This window comes from Gymnoscopelus microlampas, assembly GCF_963454915.1.
Source record: "Gymnoscopelus microlampas genome assembly, chromosome: 20".
Lineage (NCBI taxonomy): Eukaryota > Metazoa > Chordata > Actinopteri > Myctophiformes > Myctophidae > Gymnoscopelus > Gymnoscopelus microlampas.
Window position 1 is genome coordinate 24,957,543 of NC_139957.1, and position 17,278 is coordinate 24,974,820.

The 17,278-nt window shown below is 41.6% G+C and overlaps 2 protein-coding genes across 2 annotated transcripts in view; both read left to right on the forward strand.

The window, feature by feature from the left end:
- spred1 (sprouty related EVH1 domain containing 1) overlaps positions 1 to 4,457 on the forward strand; it is a 49,316-nt gene extending 44,859 nt beyond the window's left edge. Inside the window, exons 5-6 of the mRNA XM_084044022.1 lie at positions 977 to 1,132; positions 1,664 to 4,457. Coding sequence (XP_083900148.1) covers positions 977 to 1,132; positions 1,664 to 2,362 — 855 coding nt within the window. The 3' untranslated portion in view covers positions 2,363 to 4,457. The remainder of the gene's footprint in view (positions 1 to 976; positions 1,133 to 1,663) is intronic.
- A 5,224-nt stretch (positions 4,458 to 9,681) lies between these two features.
- On the forward strand, positions 9,682 to 16,840 carry fam98b (family with sequence similarity 98 member B). The gene is made up of 8 exons (XM_084044749.1): positions 9,682 to 9,842; positions 10,805 to 10,953; positions 13,410 to 13,535; positions 13,648 to 13,823; positions 13,977 to 14,057; positions 14,166 to 14,282; positions 14,829 to 14,996; positions 15,647 to 16,840. The coding sequence occupies exons 1-8, from the start codon at positions 9,805 to 9,807 to the stop codon at positions 15,899 to 15,901; spliced, it is 1,110 nt and encodes a 369-aa protein (XP_083900875.1). The 5' UTR covers positions 9,682 to 9,804; the 3' UTR covers positions 15,902 to 16,840.
- Positions 16,841 to 17,278: the final 438 nt, after the last annotated feature.

Below are 17,278 nucleotides of genomic sequence, written 5' to 3' on the forward strand. Positions count from 1 at the left end.
TGATCAACATATGCACACGTGATCTGTCATTTTCTGTTGCCTCTTGCCTCTATCAAAATGTTGCTGTTGTTTCACTTCTAATGCTGTTGAACAGATCTAAATTCACACATGTTATGTTGTGGTGGACATTAGCCTGGTTTATTTTCGATTGTCAGCCACATTTAATATTGACGTAGACAAAACATAACAAAAACAACAAAAACGCAGCATCCAGCAAGGGTTATTTATAGGCATCTCATCTGGGTTGATGACAACAACAATCTTCCCTCTTGTTACGGTGAGGTTAGGCGTAAAGTGGAGGGAATGCTCCCTTGCTATTGAAAGGCCTAGATTCCAGCTTTTTTTCCCCTTGTGCGCATGGCTCTGGGTTACAAGTGCCTCTGTGTTTATCAGGCTCTCCATGTCTGTAGGTTTTGCACCAATAAAAATGCTTGTGGGAACGCATGCGAGGCTGATAGGAACTCTGAGTTCTCAACAGAAGGGCCTTGAGTCATCGCCACACAGCACCGTGAGGTGGCTATTATACGTAGGTGCAGGGCCCCCCCTGGTGGTAAGATGTGGAACATAGCCCACTCACCTTGAGTCAGAATTGCAGTGTGGTAATTGATTACGTAAGTTGACATCGACGCTGAAATCTCTGCACATAATTGAACACAATCTTTATTTTCCTGTAAAGAAAAGTCATGTCACCACAGTCAAACGCCAGTTGATGAGACCAGAGAGGTACTGATTAGTGCACAAAAGTCACTCATCAGTGCAAACTGGACATAGTGAGGCCCTCATTTATTATAGTTTTTTTAATGCATTTGTGTACATTAATTGTGGTTTATTTTACTGTTAAAGCTGCAGATACTTTCTCTCATTTACAGTACATGGCTAGGCTATGCTTAAACAGTCCTGTTTTCCTTCAGATGCATTTCCGCAGAGTACATGGCATAGTTTCTAACCGAAAACAATTCTGTCTGTGCTTCTCCAGGTATGTGATGAGCCTCCCTCCATCTGTACCCCCATGAAGGAGCCGTTCTCCCCCTTGAGCAATGTCGTCTCCACTGAGCCGTTCCGGGGCTGCTACGTCCGCGCCCAGCCGTTTGACGAGTTTCCCTCCAGTAACCGCCGTTATCTGCCCCCACAGGTCAGCGCTTCCCTTCCTGATACAACTGACCCTATCTATGTGAGATGTATTTATAACAGCTACATTTGAGAATAGGAAATGAGGGGGGGGTACCTGACCATAGCTAAATGAGTCCTGTCACAAAATGTTAGATATGGTGGTAGGAATAGTTTAATTGACAAAACATTTTTTGACAGACTGAATCCTATATGGTGATCTTGACTGATTACATTTTTGTCTTTATCATCAATAGCCTTTTTCTTATGGTACTAAAAATGAACCCCAAAACCATCTGCTACTACACAGCAACTCTAGTACTGTGTTAATAGAGACATGGGGAGGACTGATGTTCATAGAGATGAGTGTTTTGAACCATGGTGATATTCCAAGGTTTATACTGTAGACAGAAAAATGATTAGTGTAACAACAAATTGTGCATGGCCTTTTTTGTTTTCTACACACCAATGTCACATGATGTCTCTTCAACACAAGTCTGTTGTAGTAATTGGACGAATATCTGAATATATTGTATTATTATTAATATTCTCGCAGGTGTCCTTCAAATCGAGTCGTCACGTCAGTTTCCACATGGACGAGGAGGAGATTGTTCGGATTAATCCGCGCAAGGACGTGCTGATCCGTGGCTATGAGGACTACCGTCACCCCGTCATGTGGAAACAAGAGAACGAGCGCGAGGACCCTGACTTCCCCACTGCCTTCCACAAACTGGACAGTAAGAAGTGTGAGTACCTCTTCCCCGAAGGCCCCGGTGGGGAGCCCCACTCTGGCCCGGGCATGGGCATCGGGACGGGCATGGGGCTGGGCCTGGGCAAGGACACATCCATCAAGACCCAGCCCTCGCCCCTGCTCAAATCCAAGAAGGGCCGGCGGCGGAGGGAAGACGGAGAGCGCTCACGCTGCATCTACTGCACAGAGATGTTCAACCATGAGGACAACCGGCGGGGGCAGTGCCAGGATGCCCCTGACCCCATCAAGCAGTGCATCTACAAAGTCAGCTGCATGCTGTGTGCCGAGAGCATGCTCTATCACTGCATGTCCGACTCTGAGGGCGACTTCTCGGACCCATGCTCATGCGACACGTCCGATGAGCAGTTCTGCCTGCGCTGGCTGGCCCTGGTGGCGCTGTCGTTCATCGCGCCATGCATGTGTTGCTACCTGCCGCTGCGCGCCTGCCACCACTGTGGTGAGGCCTGCCGCTGTTGCGGGGGCAAGCACAAGGCAGCGGGGTGACCCGTCGAACCCGAGACACTGGGACACCCACAAAGCTAGCTAACACACAGGAAGTGGATAAAAGCGGAAATAATAAGCCGACATCCTTGTTTTCATTCCCCCTCTCAGACGGGGGTGACACGTTGTTGATCCCCAGCTCTGAGGGCTTTTGGAGATTTCAGTTTGCGTTTGTCGCCGACAAGCAGCAGCGGAGGACAAACCAATATGCTTTGCGGGAGCTCTGAGCATCAAGCTAAGTTCAGGAGCTTAACCTGAGGAGGAGGTGTTGAGATTAACAGACTTGGAGATATTACTAAAACACACCTACAGTATACTGTACACACACACACACACACACACACACACACACAGAGACACACACACTTACACACCTCTAACATTCACACTCATTCATAGACAAAACCAGGCCACAAATGTCAGGACTCTGCTACAAGTAACGTGTAACTTTATGAAGGAAATTTGTCTTTTGTACAGAGAGCGAAACCTAAATGACAAAAAAAGAAAACAAAATTATTATGCGTAAAGAAAAAATACTTGCTGTTTGAGTATGCTAAAAGGGATATGTTCTTGCTTTTTTTTGTGAATTTGCAGTCGGGTAACAGTGGCCTTTCCTTCACGGCTCAAGCATTTGCTGACAATGTAATTATTAGACGGAGAAAGTGCACTAGAAATTGTACCCCAACCCTCCCTCTTAAAAGGTAACCCTCTCAAAATCTAGTGGTACATATACCATATTTAGTGTAATTTAACATTTGAGAGATGTTGCTGTGGTGGATGTATAGCTACGTGTTTCCTTGCTTTCTTTTACATCGAATGTTAACACAAAGAGAACGTCACAGCTTGTTTTTTTTAAGGTACAGTACGCTGAAGGTACGGCATAGCTCTTGACATTCACTTAGATAATGATAGAATGACTTCCTCGTCTTTCTGAGGTGATTTGGACCATGTGATTGCATTCCAACAGAAAGGGATTGATTCTATGACTAGAAGGGAAAATGGTAACAACCTACCATCCTCAATCCCCTGCCCCACAGCCCAAAAATAGTACAGTGTTTCCACATCAACAATTAGTATTAGAAACCTCATAATTGAGACCAATACACCACAATATTATTTACTTTAGCAGATTTCAGTTTTTGGCCCAGTTTGTTAGCTTAATAGTGAACCTGGTGTTTTTGTTCCATTGTTGTGATTTTTATTTTTATTTTGTTATGAACCTGAAGCTGAAATTTTGCTCAACCAGCAAGTTTTGTTTTTGGTGAATAATGGGTTTTGAGTGCTCCTTGGTTGAAATGATGAGGCACTTAAATTAGACGACTCTTTGAAGCAAATCCCAAGATTTTAGGATTAGACTGTACATAAAATTGACCACTTGAACTCCTAATTTGGCATGAAATAAACCCACCTTGAAAGCACTGGTCTACAAGCTTTGGTTACAGCACCCTCTCCAAATTTACAAAAAGTACTGTATGTTTGTCCCTTGTAAAGCTTTGTTCTTGATTATGTAATGTAGTATTGCTTGTAATGCTATCAGATAGAGTCTATTCCTGACAGCTGGTCCACAGGAACTCCTGGCATGTGTCACGTGACCATTAACCAAGTCCTGAATGAATGGGTGTATAGTTTTCAACGTTGAATACTTTTTGCTATTGAAAAAGCATACAGCTATTGTGTGCGTGCATAGGTCTTCGTATGCACTGGCGAGTGATGTCAAATAATGTTACCATGTGATGTGGTTTGACTCCTAAAAATGTGCTCCGTTTCCCAAAAGCATCTTAACATTACTGTTGTCCCATTGGCTCACAGTCAAATGAAGAGATGACTTTAATATTAAGACCCTTTTTGGGATTCCAGGCCCCGGTAGAGTGACAGGTAGAGTGAACTGTTAAATCCCATTTCCTATTCAAAGGAACACAGCCAATCTAACACTGCAGATATAGATACGCCTGGGTTGAACAGCTGACTCAAGTCGTTGACTTAAACGATTCAGAAAATTATTAAGATATTAATTTTGATTAACCCCCAAACCCTTAACTGTTAATTTTGGAAATCTGGCTATGATAACACGGAAATGTGTTTAAGGTAAAAAAAACAACGAAAAAAGGCATTGGTGTCTTTTTAATTTTTGACATTGAACTTGGCACTACTACCACATACTGCTTAATTTATATCCCGCCGTACAACGGAGTCGCGTGCCATGAATAGCCAACTTACAAGCTCACAATGTGTTGCGATTTCCGGAGCGTGACTCCATCGTACAACGACATATAAATCATGCTGTAACTCCTTCCAACAGATTATGCACATCATGTCCCCTGCTGTCACCCCTGGTGGAAGACAGTGGCACTTCAACCTCTATATAAGACTGGATCAGAGGGGAGGGGGCAGACACATTTCTTCCCTAAGTCCACCTCTGCAATGCCCACTGGCACCAATGCTCTCTTTACTTTCTATGCAACTTTTTTTTAACATGGGAAACTCACTGACCTCTCTCTAGACTGAGTCAGTGACGGGACATGACACTTTAACACTCTAGGGTAGACAACCGACCCCCCCCCCCATCCCCTGGTACCAAACTTCAAACACCTGTAAATACTTAACACTATATTTAAATACTGATAATAATCCCAGTTGTTGTTGTTATTGTTTTTTCCTCTCCTGAAATTTTTAAAGATAGAGCTGTATTTATCGCTGCTGTCAGTATATATACTGTAGCTTCAATTGACAGCATTATGTACATAGGTCACCTTTTAGTATTATTTCACATTGAAAAGTAGAGGGCGTTTGATGGAAATGGCTATTGAGCTTCTAATAGAGTCTCTCTCTAGTTTTGTACGGTGAAAGGAAGGAAGGAAGGATAGTGCTAATACGGTACAGTAGTGGCAGTCCACTTATTTCAAAAGAAAAAAAAAAGTTTGATATATAAAGCTGCTAGATACAATCACTAATTTTATTGTGTGGAGAGAGAAAATCAGCTATGAAAGACTGTTAAAACAATACCTAGTTCTGCAACAGCTTATAACCATGACCATGAGTGTTTTAACGGGTTTGATCGCTGTGTGTGTGCATGTTTGATGTGCACATCAGTGTGCTTGTACGTGTGTGAAGGCATGCATGTGTGTAAGGTGAGAGTGTGTATGAAAGTATATGTGCTAGTGTGTGTGTGTGTGTGTGTGTGTGTGTGTGTGTGTGTGTGTGTGTGTGTGTGTGCGTGCGTGCGTGCGTGCGTGCGTGCGTGCGTGCGTGCGTGCGTGCGTGCGTGCGTGCGTGCGTGCGTGCGTGCGTGCGTGCGTGCGTGCGTGCACAATGTGTGCATCACCGAATGGTGTGCCTGTTGTTATAACCTCCCATTGTAATTGGATTGCCCTGCATAAACAGTAAAATCCTCTAAGTTAATTCAACTTGTGAGAGTGTACAAATGTAACTAAACTTACCAGTAAGGGTCCATTTGGTTACATTTGTTACAAATACATACATTAACACTGAGGGTTTTACTGTGTATTGCAAGCTGAACCAAGGTTTGATGAACCTGATTAAAACTTGCTGGCTGAGAAGCAAAATGTAGGACGTGCATTTATACAAAGTTTAGAAAATACGGAAATAACACTTTTTCATTCTGCATTAACCAGCACAGTGCAACTTCCTCTCATGTACTGTATTATATATGCAACACGTGTCTGTCCGCTTTAATATATTTTTTTATTTTTTACCTGCATTATGTAAGACTTCAGTTTTTAACCACTTTGCTGCTAGTCTTTTATCTTATTTCAATCTTGGAAATTGTGCATATCTTTGGGGAATGCATACGTACAAGTGTACATTCTTGACATTGTGTAGATTAAAAAAAGAAAAAAGGCTATATAAACCTGTTTCTCTTCAGTGTATTGTTTTAAAAAAGGTTACTTTTCACAAACAGTTGAGTGGTTATGTTTCAATCCTCCAATGCTTTTGGTGCACTGATGATATATGTAAGCTTTTTCTCATCTTACAACGCTTTGATGATGTAACATTTATGTGATTAGTTCTAAATAGTGGAAGACATTTGTGTTTTTGAAAATTGCAGTATAAATGGTACTCTAACTATTCTGTAAACACTGCCTGTTTTCTTTCTCTCTCTCTTTTTTCTCTTCTTTTTTCTTGTGCATATTTCTTTCCTGTGCATCTTTTCTTTGAGTTTCTTAGTGCCATCAGCTGTTCACACCCTGACAACCTCGAAAAAGTGCCTCACGTCCATCTAATGCTTCATTTATACCCCGTCGTACGACTTTGCCGCGCGCCAAAAATAGCACGTCTTAACAAGCTCACAATGCGACGCTATGTGACACATTGTGAGCTTGTGGATCGGCTATTTCCAGAGAGCGACACCGCCGTATGACGAAGTATAAACCAGGCTTTAGTTTCCATCTTACAACTTAACAACTCTTGTTCTGGTTCTATTGGTTTATATACGTCTAGGTATTTCTATCATGGTTCGAAAATACCAAGTATATGATGTAAAATTTATAGTCCAATAACTCATGTCATAGTTGTATTTTCTTTATACAGATGTAGCTCGTTACTTTTCATAAATATATAATGTAAATATGCATACATATGTTTGTAACTGTTTTTATGTTACATCATACACTTGTAATTTGACATATCAAATAACATTATCATAATAAAATGGTGAGTTTTAGTCTTGTTGTGTTGTATTCTTTTTTGTGTTGTCTTTTAATCTAGAGATAAATCCCAACTGAACTACTACTCCATCTTAAACTGTGTGTGTGTGTGTGTGTGTGTGTGTGTGTGTGTGTGTGCACGCACGCACGCACGCACACACACACACACACACACACACACAGTTTAAGATTGATGCAGTATGTGTGTGTGTGTGTGTGTGTGTGTGTGTCACACACACACACACACGCACGCACACACACACACACACACACACACACACACACACACACACACTGCATCAACATTTTACTTAATCATAGCACAAACAGCATCCCTGTCTAAATATTTCGTGGAGTGTATATACTAAAGCTATGCTAATTCACAATTATGAATAGGTTAAGAAGTACTGAGTTTATACAGGTACCAAAGTAAAAGTAGCAATACCACAATGTAGAACTTCTCTGTTAAAAGTAAAATTCCTGCATTCAGAATGTATTACTGAAGTATCAACATCAAAGTATAGCCCATACTTAAGTATTCATAAGTACTTATTATGCCATTTATGAATCATATTATCAATGTTTCATCAGTAAAGGTGGGTCTAGTTAGGTGCTGCTGTGTAGCTTAAAGGAGCTGTAAGTGATTATTATGAAATATATATAAGTGATAAATAGCTATATCTCGATATATTTTTTTTCAATCTCTTCAATAAACAGAGATAGAAATACATTTTCAGGATACCAATTTTATCAGGATAGAGGCTAAACAAGTGGAAAAAAGAAGACAAATGGAGTTGGAACACTAAAACTGAAGCCTATGAATTATCTTTGAGGGGTTCTTTGGCATCCCACCTAAAAATTTATTTTCTATTCAGAACTGGAGATATTGGGAGACTCCTCGAAATATAGAGCTTTAACTTTTTAACAAAAACCTTTTTATTTTTCTTAACCAAAAATACCACTTAATTACCTATCATACATCATCATTTATTTGTTAATATATGTTTTGTATTAATAATCTAAATATGCAAATTAACTAGTAACTATAAACCTGTCAAATAATTGTAGTTGTTTAAAAAAAAAAAAAAAATTGTCTCTGAGATGTAGTGTAGTCGTATAATAAAGTGGAAATATTTAAGTTGGCTAAAGTAAAAGTACCTCAAATTATGTACAACTTAAAGGTAGGGTACGTGATTTACTTTGGTTAAAATAAGTGTTAAATAGCTCTATATTCTGATAGTACTCATTGCTATAGAGTGTTTGTTCAGTAAAAGGAGTCTCATGTCTCTCCAGCTCTTTATTAAACAGAAAATGCATTTTCAGTGGTCTCTCCTGATTGGCTTAGATTTTGTATTTTTTTCCTGATTACCTGAAAATGTACTTATATTCTGTTTACTAAAGAGCTGGAGAGACCCCTGTGACCGAACAAACGCTCTGTAGCAATGATTACTATCAGAATATAGTACTTTAACCTTTTTAACAAAAAACTAAAAAATATCACTTACCCTACCTCTAAGTAAATGTTGGGAATACAAAAATGGGGTATTTTTAAAACATTTTAACAGCCTAAATCTTGTATGGGAGTCCCTGACACAAAATATTTTCAGATGCGGGTCTGCTGCAGCCAAATACATATATTAATAATTGATAATGAAAAGGATTGAAAACCACTGGGTTAGGATGGTAGGATACCCACAATAGTTTGGGGACTTACTTAACCTCGCGTAACCAGGCAACTGTACTTTCCTGTGCTTTTTTTTGCAAACTGCTAATCAATCAATCAATCAATTCCACCGCGGAGGAAAGCCTAGTATTCGTTCTAAACTGAGCTAAGTGATCCGGTTTAGAAACGAAACGATTATACCAAACTAAACACATTTTAAACTAAGGGAATCATTTTGAATGTGCACGGCACTGGAGGTTCCGGTCATTGGTTCCGGCCACCTGATGACGTAAAGTTATTTCCGCTCCAACCGGATCAGAAACCTGACAATGGTATTGATCCCAGGCTAGGACTTACTTAACTGTTACGCACGTCTCCACGTGAGCGCTTGTTCAGCGGAACTACAGATGACTGACTTACGTTTCGTTACGGCTTGTATTGTGTGCCGGACCTCTAAGCAGACATGTTCAGTGTTGCCATGTCCGCTTATTATAAGCGACTTTGGGCTTGTTTTTCTGTGAAGTTGCTTGTAAATATTGGTAGTTTTGCGGGTTGCGGTTATTTGGGCTTGTTTCTAAAGTGTGGTTGCTTATTTGGGCTTGTTTCCTAATGTTGTTTAAACCAGTGTTTCTCAAACATTTTCATGTCAATGACCCCCAAATGAGTATGTATTTGTCCAAGGACCCCACCCATGTGAAAATATTTAATATGCCAGGGACCCCTTACCAGATTGTTAAAATGTTTAAACAAAATGTTAATATTCCAAAATGTTTCACTTTTTTCCCCAAGACTTAAAAAAAATATATCGCAGATCTATAATAGTAGCTCACATCACGACGCGTTGTGAGCTTGTAGATCAGCTATTTTCAAATAGCCAACGACGCAATGGTTTAAAGTGCTCATGTGGCCTAATAGTTGCTTCTTTTGGGCTTGTTTTCCTAGACCTGGCTGCTTGTTTCTCTCGCAAAACCTGTCAACACTGCTGAGCAGACATGTTCATGGTTGGCATGATGGCATGAGAGGATGAATGAGCTGCATGAAAGCCATTTAAACCGTGAAGTTACACGCCATGTAATGTCTAAATAGAGTAAATACTTGTCTCGCAGACAGCGCCCACAATGGAGGGCGATATCTTGGACTCGTTGGAGCAGATTGGGTAAGCAATAAGCATTAAGTAAGCAACGAGCACAGCTCGCTGTGTAGCTCTCCTAGCTGATGCTAGCTTTTTAACAGTAAAGACCTGAGGCCGATTCTTACTAATGTCTTCTAAAATTTTCATAATAAAACAGTTTTCTGAAAAACGCACGTTTCTATATCAGTGGTGCTCAAACTTTTTCATGTCAAGGACCCCCAAAATGATATGTATTTGGCCGCGGACCCCCATCTCAAAATATTTTGTTCCAGGGACCCCCCAGAAGCGAAGATTTTAGTTAAAAATGTTTGCTTCAAAAGTATGAATATATTAATTTGCACACATTTTCTCGATTTTTAATAAATTAGCTAAAGTGTAAAATAATGCTATATTTTTTTTAGCTCAAATCAAAAAATGACACATGCGTTCCAGGTCAGACAGACATCAAATGAATCTCCTCAATTAACCTTCACGTTAACTAACGGGACAATGGAGACTGTACTGTAATATTTGGACATGTAACGCTGGCTGTGTAATGTAATGTTAGCCTGGGTGTTTTTGTTTCGTTTGTTCTGTTCTCCAGTGGTGGAAAGTAATAAGCACATTTACTCAAGTACTCTACTTAAATACAATTGTGTGGCATTTTCTTTTACTTTACTTGAGTATTTCGTTCCAATGTTCAATACTTGTACTTATACTCCACTACATCTGAGGCAAATATTGTACTTTTACTCCACTGAAATTATTTGACCACTTTAGTTATTAGTTACTTTGTAGGTTTCAGCCATTTGAAAATACGATATACAAACTCACAATGCGTCGCGATGCATTGTGAGCTTGTAGATAGGCTATTTTCAAAAGATTTGTATTCGTTTTATACATACTTGTAACAGAGTAGTTCCACATTGCAGTATTGATACTTTTTCTTAAGTAAGAAATATGAGTACCTTTTCCATCACTGTTCTGTTCTCTTGGACACTGTGCAGTTATGATGGCCCCCTGCTGGAGGAAGGTGGTCTTGCCAGAGCTGTAGAGGGCGGACTGTCCTCCCCTGAATATGTGAGTCTGTGCGCATGGCTCGCATCCAGCTTAAACAAGCTGTGTGACCTGGAGGAGAGCATCTCTTCTGGTCCAGGTGAGAGCCACTTGTATATCTTTCACTTAAAGCTGGAATCCGTAAGTTTTATGTCCTACTCCTCCCCCGGCTGGTGCCCCGCGCACTACCCACACCTGTCTGCCTTCCACCCCTCCCTCCCTATCTTCATCTACTCCTCCCCCACCCTCTCTATCCCACTTCTCTCCCCTCTCCTCTAAAGAGGTCCTTCTCCTTGTTACCTCTAGTCGCCCCACCTCATGCTCCCTGGACCCAGTCCCATCCCCTCTGCTGCAGTCCTCTGCACCTGAACTCCTTCCCTTCTTAACCCACCTTATTAACACCTCTCTGACGTCTGGCTACTTTCCCTCTGCTTTCAAGACTGCCAGAGTCACCCCCCTCCTGAAGAAACCGACACTTGACCCCTCAAGAACTACAGACCGGTTTCCCTTCTATCCTTCCTATCTAAAACTCTCGAACGTGCTGTCTTTAAACAACTGTCTTCCTACCTCCACCAGAACAACCTCCTGGACTCCAACCAGTCTGGGTTCAAAGTGGGTCACTCGACAGAGACTGCCCTCCTGGCAGTGACGGAGTCGCTCCATGCCGCTAGAGCGAACTCTCTCTCCTCCGTCCTGATACTCCTGGACCTGTCTGCAGCGTTCGACACAGTGAACCACCAGATCCTCCTCTCCACCCTCGAGGGGATGGGTGTCTCAGGCTCTGCACTCTCCCTGTTTGCATCCTACCTGACGGGTCGCTCCTACCAGGTGATGCTGAGAGGGTCTGTGTCAGAACCACACAGGCTCACTACTGGGGTTCCCCAAGGCTCGGTTCCTGGTCCTCTTCTTTTCTCTCTTTACACTACATCTCTTGGTGCTGTCATCCACTCCCATGGCTTTTCCTACCACTGCTATGCCGATGACACCCAGGTGATCCTCTCATTCCCCCCCTCTGACACACAAGTGGAGGCACGCATTGCTGCTTGTCTGGCTGACATCTCGGAGTGGATGTCGACGAACCACCTGAAGCTCAACCTGGACAAGACCGAGCTGATGTTCATCCCGGGGAAGGGCTGTCCTCACCGAGACATGGCCATCACCATTGAGAACGCTGTGGTGACGTCAACTCGGACTGCGAAGAATCTGGGTGTGACCCTGGACGATCAACTGTCGCTCTCGGCTAACATCGCATCAGTGACACGGTCCTGCAGATTCCTCCTCTACAACATCAGGAGGATTCGCCCCTTCCTCACGGAGAAAACAGCCCAGGTGCTCATCCAGGCTCTTGTCATCTCCCGCCTGGACTACTGCAACTCCCTCCTTGCTGGTGCTCCGGCATCAGCCATCAGACCTCTGGAGCTTGTTCAGAAAGCTGCGGCTCGTCTGGTGTTCAACCGCCCTAAGTTCTCCCACACAACTATCCTTCTCCGTTCTCTGCACTGGCTCCCCGTAGCAGCTCGCATTCAGTTTAAAACCCTGGTGCTAGCCTATAGGGCAGTGAAAGGAACAGCTCCTTCTTACCTCCGGGTTTTGGTCAATGCCCACACCCCTGCCCGACCACTCCGGTCTGCCACCTCGGGGCGACTGATTCCCTCGCCACTCAACGGTCCTTCTGGTCGATCGACACGGTCACGAATTTTTTCTGTTCTGGCCCCACAGTGGTGGAATGAACTTCCCACTGATGTCAGGACAGCAGAGTCACTGCCCATCTTTCGCCGCAGGCTGAAAACCCACCTCTTCAGGAAACACTACCCTTCCTCTTTGCCTGGCCTACTTGTTGTTAACTAGTTGTACGAACTCTTGTTTTATTTTTGTATTGTTTTATTGGATCTTGTTTAGTCGATACACTTATTTGTTTTAGCTCGTGCTCATTTGATTTCGCCATTTTTGTCTCATCTGTTTAAGAAAGTAGGTAGCTGATATATTGCACTTTTACCTTAGCGCTAGGTATACTCTTGGTTGCTTGTTTTTGCAGGAAATGCACTTAAAACTTCCGGTGATTAGTAGTTTTCGTTCCCTACCTATGTTGAATACACTTATTGTAAGTCGCTTTGGATAAAAGCGTCTGCTAAATGACTGTAATGTAGGTATTCAAACCTGTGTCGCTCCATTGTGCGACGCCAACTTTCTACCAGTCAGTTCAGGCAATAGTGAAATATTGCACTTAAGGGCTTCGGGCAGTACTACTTGTAATCCACCTGACTCCAGGGTCTAAATTTCTCAATGGAGTAGGGATACCACCTCGTAACTACTGCAGATGTATTAGTTATATTGTAACATTCCATTCCTTAAAAGTATATTTTATAAAATAAGTGTGTGTGTGGATTGCTGCATCAACTCTGAGAGTGTACAAATGTAACTAAATTAAATAATAAGTTACAAATGGATAAATTAACAATGATAATTGGTTAAAAAACATTCATCTCTTTCTTGCTCGCTCTCTCTCTCTCTCTCTCGCTCTCTCTCCCTCCCTCTCCCTCGCTCTCTGCCCCATAGATGATACGGAAGGCCTTAAGGTTGAGATGAGTGGTTTCCTGAAAGAATTGCACTGTCCTTATGAAGGGGTTGTATCTGGGATTCTCCAGGGCAGTCTACAAAACAAGGATCATCTCAAGCTCATCTGTACGTACTAGTTATTCCATACTGTTGCAGTCACTGCACCAAGCAAATAGTCATATTGGTCGGTAAGTTACTCATGCATGTCATTCCTTTGTTATTTTCTTCTTTCATGAAGTGTTCCTTTGCTCTGAGCTGCAAGCAGCCCAGATAGTCAACAGCAGACGAGTCTCTAATAAACAACAAGGAAAGAGCACAGCACACCAGGAACTCCGGGCAATTTGTGAAACACTCAAGCTCCCAGAGGCAAAAGGAGAAGTTGATGCAACATTATTCTCTGAAGTAGAAAACAAGGTGTGTTTTAAAGTCTGACATCTTATTTTGTTTGGAACAAATGGTATTCTTTTTTCTTTTTTTTACCATACTGCAGCTAGCACAACATGGTTTATGCCATCTGCAAATTAAAGTCACAGAAATGTCTAAACTTGACCATGTGTACCATTTTAGATAAACACAATACTTGAAGGTCTATCAAGTGGCCACATTGCAATGCCAGTGCTGAAGAAATCCCTTAGTAGTGAGCAATGGGTAAGTCAGATAACCCCTCTAAACTTGTAGCCATGGCAAATTCTTCATATGTATTTGTCTGTACAAAGTATGCATTTTTCTCACTTTGGACTTTCTGTGGGTCCACAGGAGAAGCTGCAAAGCATAAACACGCTCCTGTGTTCAGAGTACGAATGCCGGCGTAGAATGCTGATCAAACGTTTGGATGTCACAGTGCAGTCCTTTGGCTGGTCGGACAGAGCCAAGGCAGGTTTATCCCTGAAATGACCTGTTGTTTTTTACAGGTGTAAAAAAAAACAACACCAATTCACTACCATTATTGCCACACATGCCGTGGGCCTGGGCATAATCGGGGCTTGATTGATAATGGCTTTCCTACCACTTACAATACTTCTCTATTAGTTATGCATAAAGCAACGCATCTCTTAAATTCTATTGCACTGCAGACTGTAATCTGACACAGAGAAAGTGGAATAAGCTGTAGGTCTGTTTGATGTTATAGAAGGACCTCCCTAATCCTATATGAAAATAGTCTGTGCCAGGGAGCCCCCTACCAGATTTGTGTTGTTGAAATGTTTCAAAAATGTATTAGCTATTTGAGGTTTTAAGTGCTCGTGTGTCCTATTACAGTCGCTTCTTTAGGGCCTGTTTTCATAGCCCTGGTTGCTTATTTCTCTCACAAAATCTGGCAACACTGCCACTGATGCTTTATAGATGAGTGACATGGATGTTTCAACTGTTTCTTTCCCCACAAGGTAATTCTATTGTACATGCCTCTTTTTTTTTCGTTAGGTGAAGGTGGACAGCATGGCAAAAGCCTACCAGCCCAAGAGACATTCTCTGAGGCCACAGCCATCTGTGGGTATGGCAGAGCTACTATCTGCCAGGGAGGACATCTGTAATGTGGTGAAAACCAGTAGTGGTTCCTCAAGGGACGGAACTGCCTGCGCTGTCAACAAGGTATACAAAGCCTATTTGTTTTGATCGGAGTAGGAAGTTAACACTTGTGCAAATGCTACATTACAGTATGTACAATTAATATTTTTTCTTTCAACACATTAACCCTGTTGTCCCTATTTTGAGCATGTCAGTCAGTATAGGTGAAAAGTAAAAAAAAAATAGCCTGCGTTGTGAGGTTGTAGATCTGCTCTTTCTGCCACGTGGCACGACAGTATAAATCTTATGGTACTTTACACCAGGCTATGTCTCATAGAATGTGTCAGTTGGCCAATTTACACATGGCATGAAAATGTGTCCACAGTATAAATATTAGAATCTGATTTATTTGGTCTACACATAATACAGACTGACACACTTGTCTCTTTGTAATATTTACATTTGTAATAAATACGGTGGTCAGGTAATCTTTTGAGATATGCCATTCTTATTTTTCAAAACTGAGAAAAAGATTATCAAACAAATTGTCTTAGCTGCCCACCACCTTTTTTCTTAATGTTAAAGAGATGTTAAGCTTTGGTCGAATCTTGGGTTGTATAGCTACCTGGCCATGATAGTATAACGTATTATATTGCACATGATTACGATTCAACTCAAACAGCCCAGTCTGTCGTCCTGTCTGAAAGCTGCTTTCATCTTGCTCTGGCCCACAGATCCTAATGGGGAGAGTACCTGACAGAGGAGGCCGTCCGTCTGAAATAGAAGCCCCACGTCCGGAGATGCCACCCTGGCAAAAAAGACAAGATGGTGGAGGTGGCTGGGGAGGACGTGGTGGAAGAGGAGGGGGTGGTGGTGGTGGTGGTTGGAGGGGTGGCGGAGGAGGTGGCGGCAGTTGGAGAGGTGGGGGTGGAGGTGGGGGATGGAACCATGGTGGACATGGGGGAAAGAGGGGCCGCTATCAGTATTGAAATCGTTGTTTTTTTTGTTTTGTAAATTATTAGGCCAGACACAGTGTTGGATATGAACTGAACTCTATTTTTGGGTCTCTTCTGTCATACAAACACTTTAAGGCGTTTTTTTTTTATTGAATCTCAAAATCAAAAAAAGCAAAGAGGGAGTTGATGTCTGTGAAATATCTCTCCCACTGTTTGACGATTTTGTTGCTGTCCGATAGAAACCTCATATCTCCATAATATATCAACGTATGTTTTTTTTCGTAAATTCATGCCGTACTTCATCATAAAAGAGTGCCGCACAAAAGTTGTGAAAATCTAGCTCACAACGTGTCGTAGATTGGCTATTTTCACCATTTAAATTGAAAAAAAAAACATAATAAAAAAGGAACGGTTTTGGACATACAAGGTATCCGCCCAACAGCGGTGATTTATAATCGTGTCTTTTGTACTAGCAGTGGAATATTGCGCAACAGTTTACCCCCCCCATTTCAATTTTTTATTTTAATCATATTATCCCTTAGTATTTTTGGAAAAGAATATTTCTTAAAAAGTTGACTGTAAGAATAATCCACTATGGCACATGTGTTTAACTTAATCCATTTTTAGACCTGAGGCGATTCTACAAATGCCTTCTAAATCCTGACCTAAGTTTAGCGTTATATAAATAGTACGTATGTATTATTATTAAGAATGAACCCGTGTGAACACTGAGAAATGGTAGGATGGGGAACGAAATTCACGCTGCAAGATTTGCATGTTCTCAAGATGTTTTATTTAACCCTGTGCAACATTCCATCACTTAAAAGCTATTGTGCTTGAAGGATTTCATGACAGACATATTGCACAACTTGAAAGGCTGATTTTGGTTCCTCAGCAATGGTGAGGAACCAAAACCAAAGTATTTTATGCTTATGTACTCATATGTAACAATAAAAATCGTGAGGTTACAGATTCCAGTGTACACAAAAAGTCCCTTCCATCTCTGAGGAAAGCATAAACCCGGTGCGACAGAAAGGGCGGTCCTGGAATTTCTCCTACTATGAGAGACTAGCTCAATACAGCACACAATTCTTCTTGAAAGACTGAAGATGAATGAGCATTGGTTTTTAACAAATTTCAGTGGTAAGGTACATATCTCACACACCAGCGTGGCTCAAGAGATAAATTCAGGGTTTATAAACCAAAGGTTCTAGGTTTAAAACAAAAAAACAACTAAAACCGCTATTAAATCAAACTGATGTTATAACACAACAAAATGTAAAAGTGACTCAAATGTGTCAATAACAAAAATCAAACTGGTGATGGGGGGAAATAAAATGCCTCATTAAAATCACACTAATGTAGAAAAATCAACAGTTAAATAAAAAAATCCTTTGCTTAATATGTACA

Coding starts and splice junctions, on each gene's coding strand:
- fam98b (XM_084044749.1), top strand. CDS start 9,805: ATGGAGGGCGATATCTTGGACTCGTTGGAGCAGATTGG. Junction 10,954..13,409: donor GAGCATCTCTTCTGGTCCAG/GTGAGAGCCACT, acceptor TCTGCCCCATAG/ATGATACGGAAGGCCTTAAG. Junction 14,997..15,646: donor CTGCCTGCGCTGTCAACAAG/GTATACAAAGCC, acceptor TCTGGCCCACAG/ATCCTAATGGGGAGAGTACC.